Here is a 19,867-nt window from a genome sequence, read left to right as displayed (position 1 = left end):
GTATCACTATGGAAGTAGATTTCCCAACCTTCCTTCCGAGGAGTGGCTGGTGGGTTTGAACCGCCAGCCTTCTGGTTAGCAGTCAAATGCCTTAGGCACTATGCTACCAGAGCTCCTGGGTACTTAGACCCTTAAAACAAACAAACTAAAACAAATTCACTGCTGAGTCAATTTGACTCATAGTAACCCCTCCTTGGGTTTTTGAGGCAGTATCTCTACAGAAGTAGATTGCCCAATCTTCCTTCTGAGGAGTGGCTGGAGGGTTTGAACCTCCAGCCTTCTGGTTAGCAGTCAAATGTGTTAGGCACTATACCACCAGAGCTCCTTGAATCCCTAATAGAGGCTTCTAAAAGTATTTAAAATTAGAAAATGTTAAAATCCTGTTTGAAAAGAGTATGGCTTTAAACATACCTTAGAGAAATTAGTGGTTGGAGAACATATTCTGAATGCTAAAGTTGTTGTTGTTGTGTGCCATCGAGTCAGCTCTGACTCATAGCAACCCCTCCTTGGGTTGCCGAGGCAGGATCACTACGGAAATAGATTGCCCAATCTTCCTTCCGAGGAGTGGCTGGTGGGTTTGAACCGCCAGCCTTCCGGTGAGCAGTCAAGTGCCTTAGGCACTATGCTTCTGAACAACTAGCCACTGAAAATGCTAGGGAGCACACATAGTTCTGCTCTGACACATATGGGGTCACCACCATGAGTTGGGACTGACTTGCTGACAACTGGACTGGACTCATTCTTTAGAATTAAGCTCAGGTGTCATCTCTTCCAGGAAGCCTTCCTGGTCACCATTCTCCCTCCCTGGCTGGGTTAAGGATTCCTCTCCTGGACCTCCTTCAGACCGTGTGTAATAAGCACATTGTCTCTTAATTGCTGATTTTGCTTGTCTCTCCCTCTGGGTTGGAAGATACTCATCTTATGACTACAGTGGTCCGAGTCATGTTTACTGGTTGACTGGCTGGCTGGTTAGCAGCCCCTAGCTGGCCTATCTCTCCTGATCTCCATGGGGCTTGGGGTTCTGTACAGGGGGCTCTGGCCTGCAGAACTTTGGGCTCCCAATAAGGCAGCCTGCAGAAGGGAAGACTTCAGGCCTGCCTGGGCCAGGAGATAGCCAAAGCAGACACAACTGTTCACGCTTGGCTCTCCCTGCTCACTCCCCAGAGTCTCTGTCCATTGCCCAGCAAATGTCAGTGCACAATGAGGCAGGTGGCATCCTGCTTGTCCCGATTACCAGTCACAGCTCCCAGGGCCCTTTGCACCTGCTGCTCTCTCCTCACTGCCCCTGCAGGGGCTTGGTGGTAGGAAGGGTGTGTGTGTGTGGAGGCAGGGGTGTGTATGGAAAACCTCCACTCTTCCTCATGAACCTGGCAGAGAGGGACTGTCAGGGAGGACGGAAGATGGGGACAAGAGTTCCAAGCCCACTGTGGGGTAGGATGGGGAGCTAGGGGTCAGAAGAGAATCAAGGGCACCTCCGCAGACATGGGTAGTGCAGGCATGTATACACCTGAAGGCAGTTATTTACTGTACGTCTGTGTGAGTGTCTTTGAATATGAGCATGTTATAATGGAGAAATGTATTTATCCTGTATGTGTGCAGAAGCCATATACGTGGGTATGTGTGTGTGTGTGTGTGTGGGGGAAGTAGGCATGTATATATATGTGTGTGTGTGTGTGTGTGTGTGTGTATAAAATACCTGCTTGCCTGTACGTTTTGGGGACAGAAGCCATGAACACCAAATATACCATAATCAGTTTTTTTTTTTTTTTAGATTTGTTAGATTCTTAGGATATCAGAATATAATACCCTCCTGACCTGACCTATTCCATGAGATAGTGTGTATGTGTATGCAGCAAATGGGGAAGAAGGTGAAGGTAACATTAGACAAACTTTTTTGGACAGTGCTTAAGGAAAGGAGGGAGTACCAACCCTCTTCCTTCTATCTGTTCACTCCACTGCCTAGGGTGTATTTGTGTGATAGGAAGCCCTCGGCCCCCCTGGAAGAGGGCTTTTGGCTTTTTAACCTCAGCATTTGCATCATGTACTCCCCGGGCATTTCTTGGGGCTCTTCCTGCTCCTCCAACTTCACAGTGAATTTGTGTGGGGAAGGCCTCTCCCCAGCACCCCAGGGAAACTCACTCCAACTATCAAGACCCTCTACACTGTGGCGGGAGGAGGCTAGGCACATAATCTGGGCAGGGGAGTCAGGACACTAGGCTCAGGAGGCCAGCGGTGGGCTCTGCTGTGCTCTCTGGTGACCTGAGGGTCTGCAGGCCTGCAGCTCAGTGCCCATGAGCTGGGGTGGGGGAGATAAAGTGGGAAGAAGGCTCCCCTGGCCAACCTGGAGCACAGAGAGAGTCTTTCTGCAGGATGGGTCATGGGATCGCCTTCCCAGTGCCCAGGCTGAATGACCTCATGATGCTTTAGGGACACAATGTTTAAGGACTCTGGTTATTGCCTCCCTACAAGTATTGGATTCTCCCAAGGGTCTCCAGATCCAGGCTCCACTGCTGCCAGCACCTTCCCTGCTGTGCAGAGAGCAGGGAACGCAGAGCCAGATTCTGATGGCAGAACCGGAAGGAGCCTCCCATTTTACCAATGGGGAATCTGAGGCCAGGTCACACTTGGGTGGGGTGGGTGCAAGAATGACCTTGGGCTCACAGATCCTCACCCAGGCTTCCTTCCCTGACATTAGCCTCCATGTCTCTGCTTCTCTGCTCATGTGCGGGGCCCACTGTGGGGCAGGGGAACATCTGCTCAGGCTCCCTGTGTCCCTAGGGCCCTGTGATGGGAGAGAAAGAGGAAAGGACCAGAGTTGATGTTCAGCTGGCAGGTTCTGGTGTGGCTGATTTGGCTGTGTCAGTGTCTGACCTGATGGATTGGTGCTCCTATCATGTACTGTTAAATATTCTGAATGTCACCATAGGACGGGATACATTGTGTCCTCTTTTAGTGGCATGAATTTAACTTCAGCATTGCTTCCCTCAGTACACACGCTGCTGCTCGCAATAGGCCAAGAAGCCCTGCCCTCGTGGCAAGCTTGACACCATCACCCTCATCACCCTTCTCATCCTATTTGATTCCTGTGACCACTGGGAGGTAGGAAGGCTGGGATCATTACCCCATTTTACAGTCAGTAACTATCTGAAAATGCCAGAGTCAAAAGGCAGATCCAATTTCTAACCCAGGGTTTTCTCCAGGACACCACACTTCCTTCCCCAACCAAGCAGGATAATCCTTGGGGACCAGCCAGAGTCTCCTGCTTCTGCCTGCCATGCCACTAGGGCTTTACCGTCAGGGCTGGAAAAGAGCCTTCCGCACCCCACTCACCAATGACTGTGAGGATGCCTGTGGCCTCTGCTGAACCGAAGGTGTTAGTAACCTCACAAATGTAGGTGCCGCTGTCCTCAGTTCGCAGGTCACTGATGGTCAGCCCCGTGATGCGCTTGGTCCAGCGGCTGTCGGCCGGGAGGGGCCGGCCATCCTTGAGCCAGCGGATGGCAGGGATAGGGTAGCCCGAGGCGGTGCAGGGCAGCTCCACAGTGTGACCGGCCCATACTTCCTGGGAGTGGAAGCCGTCCAGGATGGTGGGGATGGATTCAGCAGGGTCTGGAAGGCAGAGAGGGTCAGCAGCCCGGGGGTAGGGAAAGGAGGTGGAGTGGAGGAGGGAAGGAAAGAACCGAGAACAGGAGCCTGCTGCCCACGGCGTTGGAGAAGCAGTGCCCCATGCCTCCAGATGATGATTTCAGGGAGGACTCACTGTATTTGCCTGTGTCCCACACTCTGACCTGAACTCTCCTCCTCAGACCAGACTGAGCCCTAGGACCAGGACAAGGAGCAGGGGTTGCAAGGAAGAGAGGCTATAACTGAATCTAGGGCTAGAATGACAGACAGATGGACAGATAGAAGAGAAAGAAACAGCAAGAGGAGCAGAGAGGGAGTGTGTGCTTGAGAGCTCCTTTGACACTAATGGTCCCTAGAATCCAGATTCAGGGGCACAGACCCCTTTACCATGACAATCAGGACAACTCAAGTTTGCAATTTTTGGAAAGTCTCATTCTGGAAGAACAAGTTGGGGGAACAATCAGAGAAGGCCAGTGAGTTTCCATGGGAGTCCAGGAGAATTAGGAAATTAATGGTAATGCCCACTATTGAAGGAACCCTGGTGGTGCAACAGTAAAGTGCTCGACTGCTAAATGAAAGGTTGGCGATTTGAACCCACCAACAATTCCATGGGAGAAAAGACCTAGCTATGTGCTTCCATAAAGATTATAGCCTGTGGGGCAGTTCTGCTGTGTCCTATACGGTGGCTATGGGTTGGAATTGACTTGAGGGCACACAACAACAATCATCCCATATTGCAACGATTCTCCTCTATTTTGCATCCCCAAACTCAGAAAGACCAGTGATTTGTGGGACCTATGGGCCTAAACTGTGCTAGACTTGCATGCCCTGTTGGAAGGGTTCTGTGCATGATCACCCACACCACTTCTCAGTGAGTTCTGTCTGCTCTCTCAGTTTAGCTCTCACCAGGAATGGTCTGGCTGGGTTTTCTACCTACTGCTTTGTTACTGTTATTATTTTGCCGTGGAGTTGATTCCGACTCAGGGCAACCCTGTGTGTGGAGTTGACCTGCTCTATAGGGACTTCAAGGCTGTGACCTTTCAGAAGCAGATCGCCTAGTCTGTCTTCCAACACACCTCTGGTGGGTTTGAATCGCCAACCTTTCCACTAGTAGTTGAGCATTTAAATGTTTTGCACCACCCAGGGACTCCCCTTGCGTTAACTCCTCCATAAACCAGTTACTGTTGAGCCAACTCTGACTCATGGCAACCCCTTGTATGTTGGAGTAGAACTCTGTTCCACAGGGTTTCCAATGGCTAATTTTTTGGAAGTAGATTTCCAGGGCTTTCTTCCAAGGAGCCTCTGGGTGGACTCAAACCTCCAACTTTTCTGTTAGCAGCAAAGCTTGTTAATCATCTGCACTACTCAGGGACTCCAGTACTCCCATAACCAAAACCAACTCACTGCCATCAAGTCGATTCCGACTCATAGCGACCCGCCTTCCTAGGTGGTAAATCTTTATGGAAGTAGATCGCCCCATCTTCCTTCCATGGAGTGGCTGGAGGGTTTGAACTGCCAACCTTCTGGTTAGTAGTCAAATGTCTTAGGCAGTGCACCATCAGAGCTCTTTAATAGGATTCCCTTTACCTATGAGATGGACTCCACACTTCTTATCTCAAATTTCAAGACCTTCTATGATAGAGCCCCAACCAGCCCTCTGACCTAGCCCCGCCTTCTCCTCTCCACAGTTTCCCACATGGCAGACTGTGCCACCGCACCCTCCTCCACCTGGTATGCTTGGCAGCCGGCTCTGCTTGATCAGCTCCATTCAAATCTTATCACCTCTTCTGAATACCACCTGCAAGCCACTCTCACTGGATTTCTTTGGAGTTTTCTATTCTTTTAAACAACTTTTTTGAAAACTTTTTTTTTTTTTTAATACATCATATACGCACATGGCAGAACTTTAGGAAGTACAGTAGAATGCCCAGGGAAAGCGAGTCTCCCTTCACCCTTGCCCTCCAGCCCCTCCCATCTCCTTCCTCAGAGGCAGCTCCTATGACCACCTTCTCCCACGGTCCCCAAGACCAGTTAGCACCAGGCCATGTATCTATCTTCTCCAGGGGACTGTGACCTCTTGTAGGCAATACTAGAGCCCTGTACCTTGCACAGAGCAGGGCCATGGCTGTTGAACCATAAATGTCTGAGAAAGGAATAAATGGAATGGACCAGCAGTCTGCTATTTCTGGATACAACTCCAGACTGCATAACTTGATTGTTGTTGCTGTTGTTGGGTGAATTGTTATTAGTTGCAGTTGAATTGTTTTTTGACTCATAGCAACCCCATGTGACAGAGTAGAACTGTCCCATAGGGTTTTCTTTGCTGTAATCTCTACAGGAGCAGATTGCCATGTCTTTCTTTCATGGAGCCACTGGGTAGGTTTGAACTGCCAACTTTTTGGATAGCAGCCAAGCACTTAACCATTGTGTCACCATGGCTCACAGAATGTTAGTGTTGGCTTAGGGACCTTGGAGGGTGCAGAGAGATGAAGACCCAGAGATTAGAGGGGTAGTGATCTGCCCAGGATCACTCAGCAGAGTGAAGATCAGGACCCAGCCCCCCCCCCTCACCCTTGCTCAGTAAATGAGATCCAAGAAGGAGTAATTGGAACAATCTAATACTGCCTTTTGCTTGACAGGGAATAGTGAGAGCTGCTGCCCTCTTTGGATCCTCCTTGATAAATGGGAACTCCTCTCCTCTATGTCCTCAGCTCATCTCCCTGGGAGAGGGGAGGGGCTAGGACTCCTCTTCTCTGGGAGAAAAAGGGATGCCCTGTTTCCTTCCGCCATCCCTTGTTCTTTAGAAGGTAGGTGCCTATGGGACTGCAGAAAGAGCCTGGGGCTTAGAATCAGGAGAAACAAAAAAATAAAAACAACCAAACCAGTTGCCATGGAGTCGACTCCAACTCACAGAGATTCGGTGTATTGCAGAATAGAACTGCTCCACTGGGTTTCAAAGCTGGGACCTTTTGGAAGCAGACCACCAGGCCTTTCTTCCAAGGAGCCTCTGGGTGGGTTTGGATGGCCAGCCTTTGGGTTAGCAGCTGAACGCTTAACCATTTGTGCCACCCAGGGACCCCGGTGCAAATTCTGTCTGGGTCACTGATGATTTGTGTGACCTTGGGCAAGTCCTGTAGTCTCTCCAACCTGATCTTCTGCATATGCAAAGTGGAGGTGATCCTGCTGCCTCCTGAGTACATAAGGTGGTTGTAGGAAATCAATGGCAGAATGTATGTCAAAGTGTTTTCCCCAATGCTAAATCACTATGCAGATGTACGGGGCAATTACTATTCAGCGCCCAGCCTCCCTCCCTGCCAGGTTCTGAGGCCTCTTCCCCCCCACGCCCCTGTGGGAATGGTTGGGATAAACAAACCCAATGCCAGAGAAGAATTACTCAATGTGACACTTAATTGATGCAAAATACACAAATTCCCTGGCACACCGAAGAATTTACAAGCGGAGGGGCCGTCAGGGCGGTGGAGGAAAGGGCGGGGGGGGGGGGGGGAATTAATCACCGAGTCTCAGGCGTGAAATTAAATTCTGAGGGAAAGAAACCTCTTTCATTACTCCGGAGCAGAAGTAAAATGCTGCGGCGTGTACCCGGCAGCGGCTCGGGGGGATCGGGCGCTGCCAGCGCCAGTGCAGGGCTGGAGGAGACAGATGGCCTGGCGTTGGGAATCGCTGGGGGCATGCTGGGGCAGCGCTGGCCTGGGCTGGGGGTGCTGAGAGAGGCCCTGGGCCTGGGGCACCCGAGGAGGCTGCTGGGACCCCTCCTAGCCATCTGGACAGGGTTGCATGGAAAGGGCCTGCTGGGGACACAGCGCCTGCAATTGGTGAGCTGGGGACCTTAGTCTAGTCTCAGCCAGTACGGTCTCTGGTGCCTTTATTTATAAAGGCAGATGATAATGCCTGTCTCAATGAGTCATTGTGAGGATGCAGTGAGTTAATGCACATGAAGGCACTTGGTGGACTCTAAAAAGCACCTCCATGTATGGAGTAGTTATTATTAGGTTGTATTCAGAGGGCTCAGATCATTCTTTCAACTACCTCTTCTAACTTGGAAAATATAGAAAAATGAAAGCTGCCCTTCCCCCACCCATGGCACATGCAGTAGGACTATGAATGCAACCAGCACAGGACAACAACCACAATGGTAACAGCAGCTGCTCTCTGCTGGGTGCTTCCCATGTGCCAGGCACATCAAGGGCACTCAGCTTTCACATCCATTGTCCTATTTCATTCTCACAACATTCCAGTGGAGTACATCTTGTCACTCCCATTTTACAGATAAAGAAACTGAGGTTGGGAGACATTATTTTATGCTGGGTCTCAGAGCTAGTGAGTGGTGAGGCTGAAATGGAGAGCTTTGGTCTCATTCATAAGCCCTTTATCTAATATGTCTCCTCTTCCTCACTGCCTTCCTTACTTTAGCAAACCTTTAGTGAAACTGAAGAGACCACAGATAAAGTTCTTGCCCTCATGAGGTAACCATATATAATGCCTTGTTGCCTATATCATTCTCACCCTATGGTTTCTCTTGTCTTTGGGGCCCTGGGAAGAGGTCTCCTGGGGGAAGGGCATTCTTAGTGCAAACCTGCAGTCATCCCTTGGGGGCTACTGCTAGGCTCAGACCTCCTCCACTACTGGGTGCCACAGCGGGCAGAGACTCTCTCTGCTCAGCAGGTGGCTCAGAGCTTCTGGCCAGGGAGGAACCATGCCCCTTCTGGCCACCAGCCCCAGGAGCTCACTGGCCATGGCCACTAAGATGAAACATTTTGGCTGTGACCAAAGTCCACCTTCTCCTAGCCTGCTGCCCACTGGACACTGTCGCCCACCCCCACTCTGGGAAGTGGCTCTGAAGTGGGAAGCAGAGGTGGGCTTCTGACACTCATGCCCCTCACACTGCCTTGCTCCAGTATCAGTTATGTTTTTGCCGAGACAAGCAGCTTGCAGATCTTTTTGTCACATTCCATCACCAGGGCCCATGTCATTCCGCGGGGCGCCCTCCCCTTCAGCGCCCTCCTTCCGCCTTTAGATCTCGCTCATTCTGTCACTGCTGTCTCCTTTTTCTAGCTTCCTTTGTCTCCCTGTGTATTTCTCCGTTTTTTTTTTTTTTTTTCCCCTGTCCTAGGTCTTTCTCTCTGTGTCTGTGCATGTTTCCACTCGTCTGTCTGGCTGTCTTTCTAGCTTTACTTCTCTCTTTCTCCTTTCGGGTTTTCTCTCAGAGTCTCTCCATGGTGTCTCTCACTCTCCTCCCACCCTCTCTCCCTCCTCATCTCCTCCTGGTGGCGACTGAGGAGGAGAAGGAGAAAGCTGGCATATTCTCCAGTTTAAAGATTTTTTTTTCTGAGGATTCCTGTCTATTCCCCCCCCCCCCAAAAGCTGGAGGTCAACTAGGGGATTAGTGGGGTGAAGGGGCTAGATATATGTGGAGGAGTAAGAAGCCCGCCTATGGCGAGGGGGAAATTTCTGTGTCTTTCTCACACTATATGAGAAGCATGTAAATGAGATGCAAAACACCATGCAAACAAGCCCCTATAATTTGGAAGTGAACTGCTCTAACATGTTCAGGAATTGGGTTGCAGATTTCAAAGTCAAGCCACAAAGATGGTGCTGCCACACAGTGCAAGGACTTTTCTCCATCCCCTTTGAGAACACAGTTTCCCCTGGCATTGAGGAATTCCACAAACATTTACTTAGCACCCACTGTGAGCCAGACACAGGGCATTGGACACACAAGGGTGAATCAGAGAGCCTAATTGTTGCCTTCCTAGTTCCTGCTTTCCCAGCCATGTCTCCAAATGTGTTAAACAAATGAGGGGGTGGTCCTGGGCTGACCAGAGTCATCCTCACCAAACCACAGAATGTCAGAGGCAGACAGGATCCGAGAAGTCACCCAGTCTACCTTCTTTTCCAGAGGTCCAGAGAGGTTGCGTGATTTGGTAAGTTGAATCCCCAAATTCAAAGGAGCCCTAGTGGCACACTGGTTCAATGCTCAGCTGCTAAGCAAAAGGTTGGTGGTTCAAACCCACCTAGTGACTCCACAGGAGAAAGACATGGTGACCTTTTTCAATTTAAAAAATTACAGTCTAAAAAATCCTACGGGGGCAGTTGTAGTCTGTCACATGGGTCATCATGAGTCAAAATCAACTAGAAGGAACCCAAAAACAACAATCCCAGAACACAGGTGGTCTCACTATCAGTTCATCCTATTCCAAAGTCACTCCAATCCCATCTCCTCAAAAGAAGAGATTTTCAAATCGCAGGTTGTAAATTGTTAAAAAGGTGTAAATCTATCTGGTGAACTGTGGCTAGCATTTCTTTAAAAAAATGGAATAGGGCAGAATAGAATAAAAAGTATCAGGATTCATCACATGCATGTGGTAGAAAATACCAGCATGCATTGCACAGACTGTGATGAAAATGGCTCTGTGTGGACTGCTGCTCCTGAAAGTTTGAAAACCATGGGTCCAGAAAGCCTTCCTTGAGGGGGTATCCCACCATATGCCCTTCTTAACTCTGTGACTGGAGGATGTGCGATTGGAGCAACTGTCCCCTTCTGTGTAGGTCTGCGCTGGAAGGACCTTGGGGTCTGGGGACCCAGAGTTTGAATTCTGGCCATGCCTCTCGTTGGTTAAAGAGCTTGGGAAAATTGCTTGGCTTTTCTAAGATTTGGATTTGTCACCCATGAAAATAGGGAGAACAATGCTACCTCACAGGGATCTCAGGGTTCCCAACAGACAACTAATAAGTGAATTTCCAGGCACACAGGAGGATTCAATAAATACCAGTTTCTATCCCTAAGAAACTATAATCACACCAGAATAAGAATCCTTTATTTAGTTTAGAAATATTTTTATTAATTATATTCTGTCTATTTCTAAATGTTGAGAGGTGGCCTACAATAAAAGACACACATACTATCACTGATAAAATGGAATCTTAAAAAAAAAAAAAACAAAACCACTTGGAGACATGAGGAATACAAAAATTCCCCCAATGTAGTATAGTAGTTACTATGTTGGAGCATCAGATTTTATCTATGAGCTTCCTGGCAGCAAAGGCAAAAAAAAAAAAAAAAAGGAAAGAGAGGTTGAGAGGTTGAGTTCCATAGTCCTCTCTATTTGATAAATGGAAACCTATCTGTTCTTCAGGAGAGTTAAGCTTCCTCTATTCTAAAGCATTTATCTCTGAGTCAGTGTATGTAATTGTTGTTGTTATGTGCCATCAAGTTGGATCCCACTCATAGCGACCCCTCCTTGGGTTTCCGAGGCAAAGTCAGTGTATGAGAGGCACCCAAACCCAAACTGGATGGGCAAGGTCCTTTCAGTGGTTTCTGTACCTATGTTCGTGAACCTCTCTCTCTGAGTCCTCTGTAAACAGGGGACTCCCTGATCCGTGGTGCGGGCATGCTGAGTCCCGGGTGTGGGCTGGTGCCCTTCCTGCGTCCCCACCCTTGCCCAGTTCTCCGCCAGCCCTCTCAGCCTACCTGTCACGGAGAGGCGGGCCCCATTGCTCTGCCGGGTCTCCCCGCTATACTTGTGCTTGGTGATGCAGCGGTAGGTGGAGAGGGCGTCCTCCTTCTGCACGTCGGAGATGTACAGCCCACCGTGGTAAGTAATAAAAAACCTGTTTTCTGGAGACACAATCAGGACATGGCCCATTACTCTTCCGGCAGGGTACACCACCAGAGGCAGCTCAGTCCTGCAGCTGGCCTCCTCCCAGGCCAGCGTTGTGGCCCAGGCTCACAGGGGAAGCCAGGGGGTGAAACGAGTACAGCCTTAAGGGCAGGGGAGCGTCTCCAAAAGGCGAAATACATTCCACACAACAATAAACAACAAATAGAAATTACAGTATTTACTCCTTTAAGTTAGATGCTTCAGAGTTTAACAGAAAGGGGTTGGGCTTTGGAGACAGTCTGAGATCTGGGTTCTGATCCGGTTCTTCCTCTTACTAGTTGTGTGACCTTGGGAAAAGTACTTAGCCTCTCTAAGCCTTATCTAGGGAGCTCTGGTAGCATAGTGCCTAAGGCATTTGACTGCTAACCAGAAGGCTGGAGGTTCAAACTCACCAGCCACTCTTTGGAAGGAAGGTTGGGCAATCCACTTCCGTAGTGACAACGCTTCGGAAACCCAAGGAGGGGTCGCTATGAGTCGGGTACAACTCGACGGTACATAACAACAACGACAAAGCCTTATCTGTACAATGGGATGCATATAATATTTCATAGGGTGGATGAATGGATTAAAAAAATGTGCCCGCATGTCTGGCACACAGGGAGTACTCACTCGGTATATACTTGTGTGGTGCCATTGAGTCAGCTCCAATTCATAGTGACCCTACGTATAACAGAACAAAACACTGTCTGGTCCTGCACTATCCTCACAATCGTTGCTATGCTTGAGCCCATCGTTGTAGCCACTGTGTCAATAATTCTCATCGAGGGTTTTCCCTTTTTCCTTGACCCTCTATTTTACCAAGTATGATATCCTTCTCCAGGGAATGGTCCCTTCAGACAACATGACCAAAGTAGGTGAGACAAGCATTATTCTTTCCTTTCACAGTCTGCAAAGTTCTTTTGCATTCATTGCTTGTTTATTCTCAGAACAACTGTTTGACTGTTGGCGCCATTTTATAGAGAAGGAAACTGAAACTCAGGGTGAAGCAATTGGCCCCAGGTCACCCAGCCAATAAGTGGACCAGAACACAAGTCTTTCCACTCCCAGCCTCTCCTCTGCCCCAAGCCAAACAGTTTTTCTTCCAATTTATATCATTTAAGGACCCTGGGGCCAACGTTTAAGCTCTTGGATACTAAAGGAAAGCTGTCAGACTCCACCTAGTGGGAGCTCTGGTGGTGTAGTGCCTAAGGCATCTGACTGCTAACCAGAAGGCTGGCGGTTCAAACCCACCAGCCACTCCTTGGAAGGAAGATTGGGCAATCTACTCCCACAGTGATACCACCTCGGAAACCCAAGGAGGATCACTATGAGTTGGATCCCACTTGATGACAGTGAGGTTTTTTTTTTTTTTTTTTTTTTTTTTTGGTTAGTAGGAGAAAGACCTGACAAACTGCTTCCATAAAGATTATAGCCCAGAAAACTGCCTATGGGGGAGTTCTGCTCTGTCACCTGGGGTTTCTATGAGTGGGAAATCTACTGACAGCACCTAACAACATCTACTCAACAAACAATGATTGAGGCTAAGCTATACTAGGAGTGGGAACATGGAGATGAAGACATACAATAATCATTCAATGAACAGTTCTTAAACACTTACTATGTGCAAGGCAAAGAGGCAGGCACCAGGCTCCACACTTTGCAGTAATCTCTACATCTATTATCATCTTGACTGTGGGGAGGTGGAAAACAGGCAGGAACACAACTATCTGGCTGACTACAAAACTCAGATGAAGTAAATTTCCTTGTCTATGGTCCTAGGAGGAAGCTCTGGTCATGTAGTGGATAAGGCATTTGACTGCTAACCAGAAGGCCAGTGGTTCAAACCCACCAGCTGCTCCATGGAAGGAAGATAGTGCAATCTACTTCCGTAAAGATTTATAGCCTTGGAAACCCAATGGGGGTCACTATGGGTCAGAATCAACTTGATGGCAGTGAGTTTGGTTTGCTTGGTAAGGTCCTATGGCAAGCCCGAAATTTCAGTCATCAAAGCTGATTTTAAAAGAGGAAGATATGGACCTGGGAGTTGGGGAGGGGCTTGCATTTGGTTTCTGGACTCCCTAAACTCATGGTAGTGTCTTGCCACCAAGACTGAGCCAGACTGAGTTTGAGAAGCCAACTTTGGGTCTCTCTGCCACCTCACTGGGTGTCTTAGGTGTCCCCCTAGGAAGGCATGGAGGACCCAGGCTGCCATTTCCACCTCGAGAACAGCATGGGAATCAAGATAATGATGTTGTTGTTGTTATTTGCCATCGAGTCAGACCTGACTCATAGTGACCCCTCCTTGGGTTTCTGAGGCAGTATCACTACAGAAGTAGATTGCCCAACCTTCCTTCTGAGGAGTGGCTGGTGGGTTTGAACCACCAGCCTTCTGGTTAGCAGTCAAGTGCCTTAGGCACTACACTACTGGAGCTCCTCAAGATAAAGATAGTGACCTAAAAGAACGTTGCAGGGGACACCCACAGGAAGGGCCCACTAATACTGGAATGTCAGTTTTTCATAGGACAACATTTGAGTAGCTCCACGACCTTCAAATTTGATTATTTAGGGGCAACATTCCCTTAACCTATGCCAAGAGCTCTGATTCTGGCTTGCCCTTCTCTTGGGAGCGTCCAAACACAAGTCCAGACTTAGTATCTGGAGGCAGGGACCTCACCAAATGACATGTCAAGAATGGAGGCCAAAAAATCACAGGGTTGGAAAGTTGAATATGCTTGACCACAATTTTGACAAGAGCTTCTCCAAGCTTTATTTGAGTATCTCCAAGGCTGGAAGAAAAGACCTCTGTAAAGTGCTGCAAAAGACCTCTTTAAAGTGTTGAAGAGCAAGGATGTCACTTTGAAGACTAAGGTGAGCCTAACCCAAGTCATGGTATTTTCAATCACCTTATATGCATGTGAAGGAGTTCTGGTGGCATAGTGCCTAAGGCATTTGACTGCTAACCAGAGGGCTGGTGGTTCAAATCCACCAGCCACTCCTCAGAAGGAAGGTTGGGCAATCTACTTCCATAGTGATACCGCCTCAGAAACCCAAGGAGGGGTCGCTATGAGTTGGGCCCGACTTGATGGCAGTACATTTGGTTTTCGTTTAATATGCATGTAAAAGCTGCACGACGAAAAAGAAAGACCAAAGAAGAGTTCATGTCTTTGAATTGTGGTGTTGGTGAAGAGTTCTGAAAATACCATGGACTTCCAGAAGAATGAACAAATCTGTCCTGCAGGAAGTGCAGCCAGAATGCTCCTTGGGAGTGAGAATGGCCAGACTTCATCTCACCTACTTTGGTCATATTGTCAGAAGGAACCAGTCCCTGGAGAAGGATACCATGCTTGGTAAAGTGGAGGGTCAGAGAAAAAGGGGAAGGCTTCAATGAGATGGATTGACACAATGGTTGTAACGATGCGCTCAAGCATAGCAAGGATTGTGAGGATGGCACAGGACTAGGCAGTGTTTCGTTCTGTTGGGCATATGGTTGCTATGAGTCGAAACTGACTTGACAGCACCTAACAACAACAACAGGGCTAGGGAATGAACTACTCACTCAGAAACCCACTCTAAAGCTCACAGCTCTCTTATGGTCAAGATCTTCTTTGACCACAGTTGATCTCCTTGTAGCTTCTTTCATGGGTCCTCTGGGACCCTCCATGGCTCTCCTTCCATAGTTGAAACCCTACAGAACTTTGTTGCTGCTACATGCTTCCTCCCTCACAGTATTGAAGGCACCTATATGTCCTCTGATTTTTCTTTAGTCTAAACAATCTTAGGATTTTATTTTTCATTAGTTATTTAATATCCTTTCAAATGACTGTCAGTCTGGTCTCTTGCTTCTGCAAAGCCATTAATTTATCTACAGTTCTCCCCATTGCACATCCTTCCCTTCTTTTATTTTCTCTTCTCTTCCCTTCCTTCAGCTCTTCCTTCCTTCCTCCCTTCCTTCCCTCCTTCCTCCTCCCTCCTTCTCTTCTTTCCTTTCTTCCTCCCCTCCATCCTTTCTTTCTCCCTCCCTTTTTCCTTCCTTTCCTTCCTTCCAATTATGGGACCTGAACTATCACATGCCAAGCACTTTGCCTAGTATCAGGGATCTAACAATCAGCCTTCTCTGACCAGGGCAGAAGAGACCAGGACTGATGCATTCACTTTTTGGAGGCAGTGGAAAGGCAGATTCACTATGCTACTGCCTCCTACTAACCTTGCAGTCAAATAAAGGCCCTTGTCTTGCTTCTGTGAGCTTCTGCTAGGCTACATTTTCCACTCTTCATCTTGGGCAACTGGTTATATGGACCCAAGTCTGGGGCTTCACATTGATCTCTGTAGAGCTGAATCTCATTGGGGATTCTCCTGATGAGCTCTCGGCTATTTGGCAGTCTGCCAGTTCCAACCCTATAATTCTACAGCCTTTGGAAACATGGGGCTTGTGGACTGTATCCCCACCCCACCCCCTGCTCCAACACATTGGGGTCAAAGACAAAAAGAAACAGACAGGGAGTTGAGGCTACTGCCATATTCAGATAGGAATGGAGAAAGCATGGAGAAGGCCTACAGCCTGCTCCCTGGCTGGACTCTGCCTGTGCTGTTTTGTCTCCATGTTGTGACATCCAAAGTCAAATGCAGACACCTCCCATAATTTATTATGTAACTGGGACTTGGATGCAGAACCATTGGAGGGTATTGCTGCCAATCAGAAGTACCAGGGTAGGGTGGTGGTAGTGGTGGGGTGATCAGACAGGAAAGAAAGAAACAGCAACAACAAAATCCCCACTGTGTTAGCAGCCCACAGGTGCTCCAGCTCTGGGCAGTAAGGACCTTGTGGTTGCATAGCTTCCTGCACCCCAGGACCAATGGAGCAGTTGGCCCTACTGAGATTTTAAGCAGGGGGCTGTGGTGATGGCGGTGGGGAACTGGGGTTTCTATAGCAACAAGCAGCTGCTGCATCTGATGTTTCACATCCTTCATTGTCCTCATTTCCCCCCTCCCTTCCCCCTTTTTGTGCATATTTAATTGCGGTAACATTTTCAGACACAGTGTACTGCTCCTACTGAAACAAAGGCAGGCCGCAGCCAGGGGGCTGCAAGCATGGAGGGGGGAAGGAGAAATCAGGGGTATTATGTTAATCCCCTCTGGGGGGGATCTTGTGCACCATCGGTTCTGCATGTTCGATGAGAATCAGATGATGGGCCTGCTGGGGAAGGGAAGGAGCAAGAGGCCGATGGAGTGAGCATCGTAGTGTTGGGAAGGGAGGGAGGCAGAGCCAGCTGTTGGGGGATTCAGGGTGGCCAGGGCTGGACAGCAAGGCTGGCCTCCAAGCTGGCTTCAGTGGGGGTGCTAGCAGCCATACTCTGCACCCCAATGGAACTAGCCATCCTTGGAATGCATAGAGGAGAAGGTATTCCACATCCCTGGGTTTTCCTCCTTGGCCATGCTGCATCCAGGTGGTAGAAGGACAGAGTGACTGTCAATGAAGCCAGTACCTCCAGATCTGGCCCTCACCTTTAGGCCATCTGGAAATATGTGGGATCAATTTTGGTTGACACTGTAACAGGGGGGTGCTAATGGCATTTGGGGTCCCTGGGTCATGCAAACAATTAAGTGCTAGGCTAGTAACTGAAAAACTGGTGGTTCAAACCCACCCAGAGAGGCCTTGAAAAACATGCCTAGTGACCTATTCCCCAAAGGTCACAGCCTTGCAAACCCTGTGGAGCAGTTCTACTTTGCACACATGGGGTTGCCATGATTCTGAACTGACTTGGTGGCAACTGGTAATGGCATTTAGTAGTCAGGGGCCATGCAAAATGGACATCTGCAATGTCCTGCTCCAAACAGTCTCAAGTAACAAAGAATTCTCCCATCTCAAATGCCAACAGTGTCCCTGTGGGTTTACACCGGAAGGTCATTTTCCCTTAGGCTCCAAGTCCAGGACATGGAGTCAGAGAGCTGTGTTTATACATGGACACTGCCACTGCTCAGTTGTGGTATCTCAAAGGCTGTGGTCTATCACCTGTGAACCTGCTCGCAACCAGGTGTGAATTAACCTTTTTTTCCTTTTTATTATTATTGCAAACACTCTAGCCTGGCTAGCCATCCTCTTTCCTGGTGATCTGGAGCAGGCTTCTGTTTTTCTCTACTAAACCAAAACCAAACTCACTGCCACTGAATTGATTCCAACTCACAGAGACCCCTATTGAGTTTCTAAGGCTGTGAATCTTTATGGAAGCAGACTGCCTCATCTTTTTTTTCCACAGAGTTGCTGGTGGATTTGAACCACTGATCTTTTGGTTAGTAGCCAAATGCCTTAACCACTATACCACCAGAGCTCCTGCTTTTCTCTAGAGCTAATATTTATTGAGCACCTATTACACGTTAGGCCAAGAGCTTTATATCATTGCTGTTGTTGTTATTTGCCGTAGAGTCGGCCCCGACTCATAGCGACCCCTCCTTGGGTTTCCGAGGCAGTATCACTATGGAAGTAGGATTGCCCAACCTTCCTTCCGAGGAGTGGCTGGTGGGTTTGAACCACCAGCCTTCTGGTTAGGCACTAAGCTAGCAGAGCTCCCATTATATCATTTAATCCCAATAATGCTTTGAAAAGGATATTATCATGTTAGTGGTAGTGATATTAGCACAGAGAGGTTAAATAATCTACTCAAGGTCAAACAGCTGGTAAGTGGAAGAGCCTGGACCATTAGTGCACTTCCTATACTCTACCAAAGCTCTGTGCTAGATTAACTTCCTAGAATAATGGAACGTCTCATAGGGATAGATGATCAACTAGCCTCTGCTTGGTTGCTCTGCCAGTCTGGTCCTCACTACATTACATTCAATTCAGTTTGGTTCAATTTATCAGGCCTTTGTGGAGTGTCTCTAGGTCCTGGACTGGGCTCTATGGAGAGATCTTGGACCTTGTCTCTGCCCTCTGGGATTCCACAGCAGATGACAATGTCCTTCTACCATGACAGGTAGGGCCATCAATGATGGGGAGCTTGTGAATGGCGAGGAGGCAGTTCAGTGGAAGCCATAGAGAGAGGAGAAGGATATAGAGTAGTGTGGTGGGGCCAGCACAGGATGGGGGTATAAGGGACTTGGCTGGAGCCTGGCTCTGCCACCAAAGGTAGGGTGTCCTCAGGGAAGCCCAGTCTCCTCTCAAATCCTCAGTTTTCTCTTCTTTCAAAGGAGGGAGTTGGATTAGACGAGTGATTTCTAACCTCATTAGTATATTAGAATCATCTTAAAACCAAAACCAAAACCAAAAACACTCAACCAACCAAAAACAAACAACAAACCCATTGCTGTCCAGTTGATCCTGACTCACAGTGACCCTATCGGACAGAGTAGAACTGCCCCGTTGGGTTTCCAAGGCTGTAAATCTTTATGGAAGTAGACCGCCTCATCTCTCTCCCACGGAGCAGCAGGTGGGCTCAAACTGATGATATTTAGGTTCACAGCCAAGTGCTTAACCACTGTGCCGTCAGGGCTCCTATGTTGTTGTTGTTGTTGTTGTGTGCCGTCGAGTTGGCCCCGACTCATAGCGACCCCTCCTTGGGTTTCCGAGGCAGTATCACCACGGAAGTAGGATTGCCCAACCTTCTTTCCGAGGAGTGGCTGGTGGGTTTGAACCGCCAGCCGTCTGGTTAGCAGGCAAGTGTCTTAGCCACTATGCTACCAGAGCTCCCAGGGCTCCTATAGAATCATCTAAAGAGTTTTTTAAATTAAATTCGGATGGAGGGATGGACACTGGGAAGAGGTAACTATGGGGAGGAAGTGGGAGGGGAGCTGTTGCATTGTGGTAAACTGTGGTCAATGTCATGAGACAAAGTATATGTAAACTGCTATATGGAAAGTGAATTTGCTCTGTAAATCTTCACCCAAATCACAATTAAAAAAAAAAAAAAAATCAAGGAATTCAAGTTCTTAAAAAAAAAAAATTAAATTTGGAATGTCTAGGTTTATGGCCTGGAAACTAGTACTTTCCAAAAGCTTTTGGGTGATTCGAATATTCAGGCAGAGTGGAGAACCGCTGGATTCGATAAATTCATCAGGATCCTTCCACTCTGACAGTTGATGTCTCTATGCTCACACTAAACTCATCTGAGTCCCATTTCTCCTTCGGGAAAATGGAAATAATAAACCAGCTTCCTAACTGGTTTCACTGCTTCCCCCTCTGCCTCACTTCATCACAGGGTTGTTGGAAGGATTAGATGAAATATTGTACTGCATGTGAAAGTCCCCAGTACAAGTCCCTTGGCCTAAGTGGACCCCGTCTCAGACAGATGAAAGGCTGAGGGGGCAGCCTGGGTCTGGAGGCTCAGGGCTATCAGCTCCTCCCTGTGCTCATGCTGCCTTCTTCCCTAGGAGCCCCCTTCTTCCCTAGGAGCTGGGTTGGGGAGTGGGGAGCTTGGAAATACAGAAGCAGCCTCTCCTTGGTGATTCTGAGGCCCTAAATACAGGTGCTAAGTGAGCTGACAGTATCTTTTCTGTCTTTTTCTAAAAGGTCAGAGAGTTGGGCCTTGGGACAATCTCAGAGCTGCAGGAGTCACAGAGAGATAATTGATAGAGACCTCCGGGCTCCTGACAGC

General features: G+C 48.4%; 1 protein-coding gene across 1 annotated transcript in view; it reads right to left on the bottom strand.

Moving 5' to 3' along the window:
- DSCAML1 (DS cell adhesion molecule like 1) overlaps positions 1 to 19,867 on the bottom strand; it is a 518,667-nt gene that overhangs the window by 113,486 nt on the left and 385,314 nt on the right. Inside the window, exons 7-8 of the mRNA XM_042780350.1 lie at positions 11,114 to 11,260; positions 3,331 to 3,609 (exon numbers count right to left, since the gene is read on the bottom strand). Of these exons, the coding sequence (XP_042636284.1) occupies positions 3,331 to 3,609; positions 11,114 to 11,260 (426 nt within the window). The remainder of the gene's footprint in view (positions 1 to 3,330; positions 3,610 to 11,113; positions 11,261 to 19,867) is intronic.

This window comes from Orycteropus afer, unplaced genomic scaffold (assembly GCF_000298275.1).
Source record: "Orycteropus afer afer isolate SDZICR_OR568_19922 unplaced genomic scaffold, OryAfe1.0 scaffold00036, whole genome shotgun sequence".
In the NCBI taxonomy this organism is placed as follows: domain Eukaryota; kingdom Metazoa; phylum Chordata; class Mammalia; order Tubulidentata; family Orycteropodidae; genus Orycteropus; species Orycteropus afer.
This window is presented reverse-complemented; position numbering and strand designations above follow the sequence as displayed.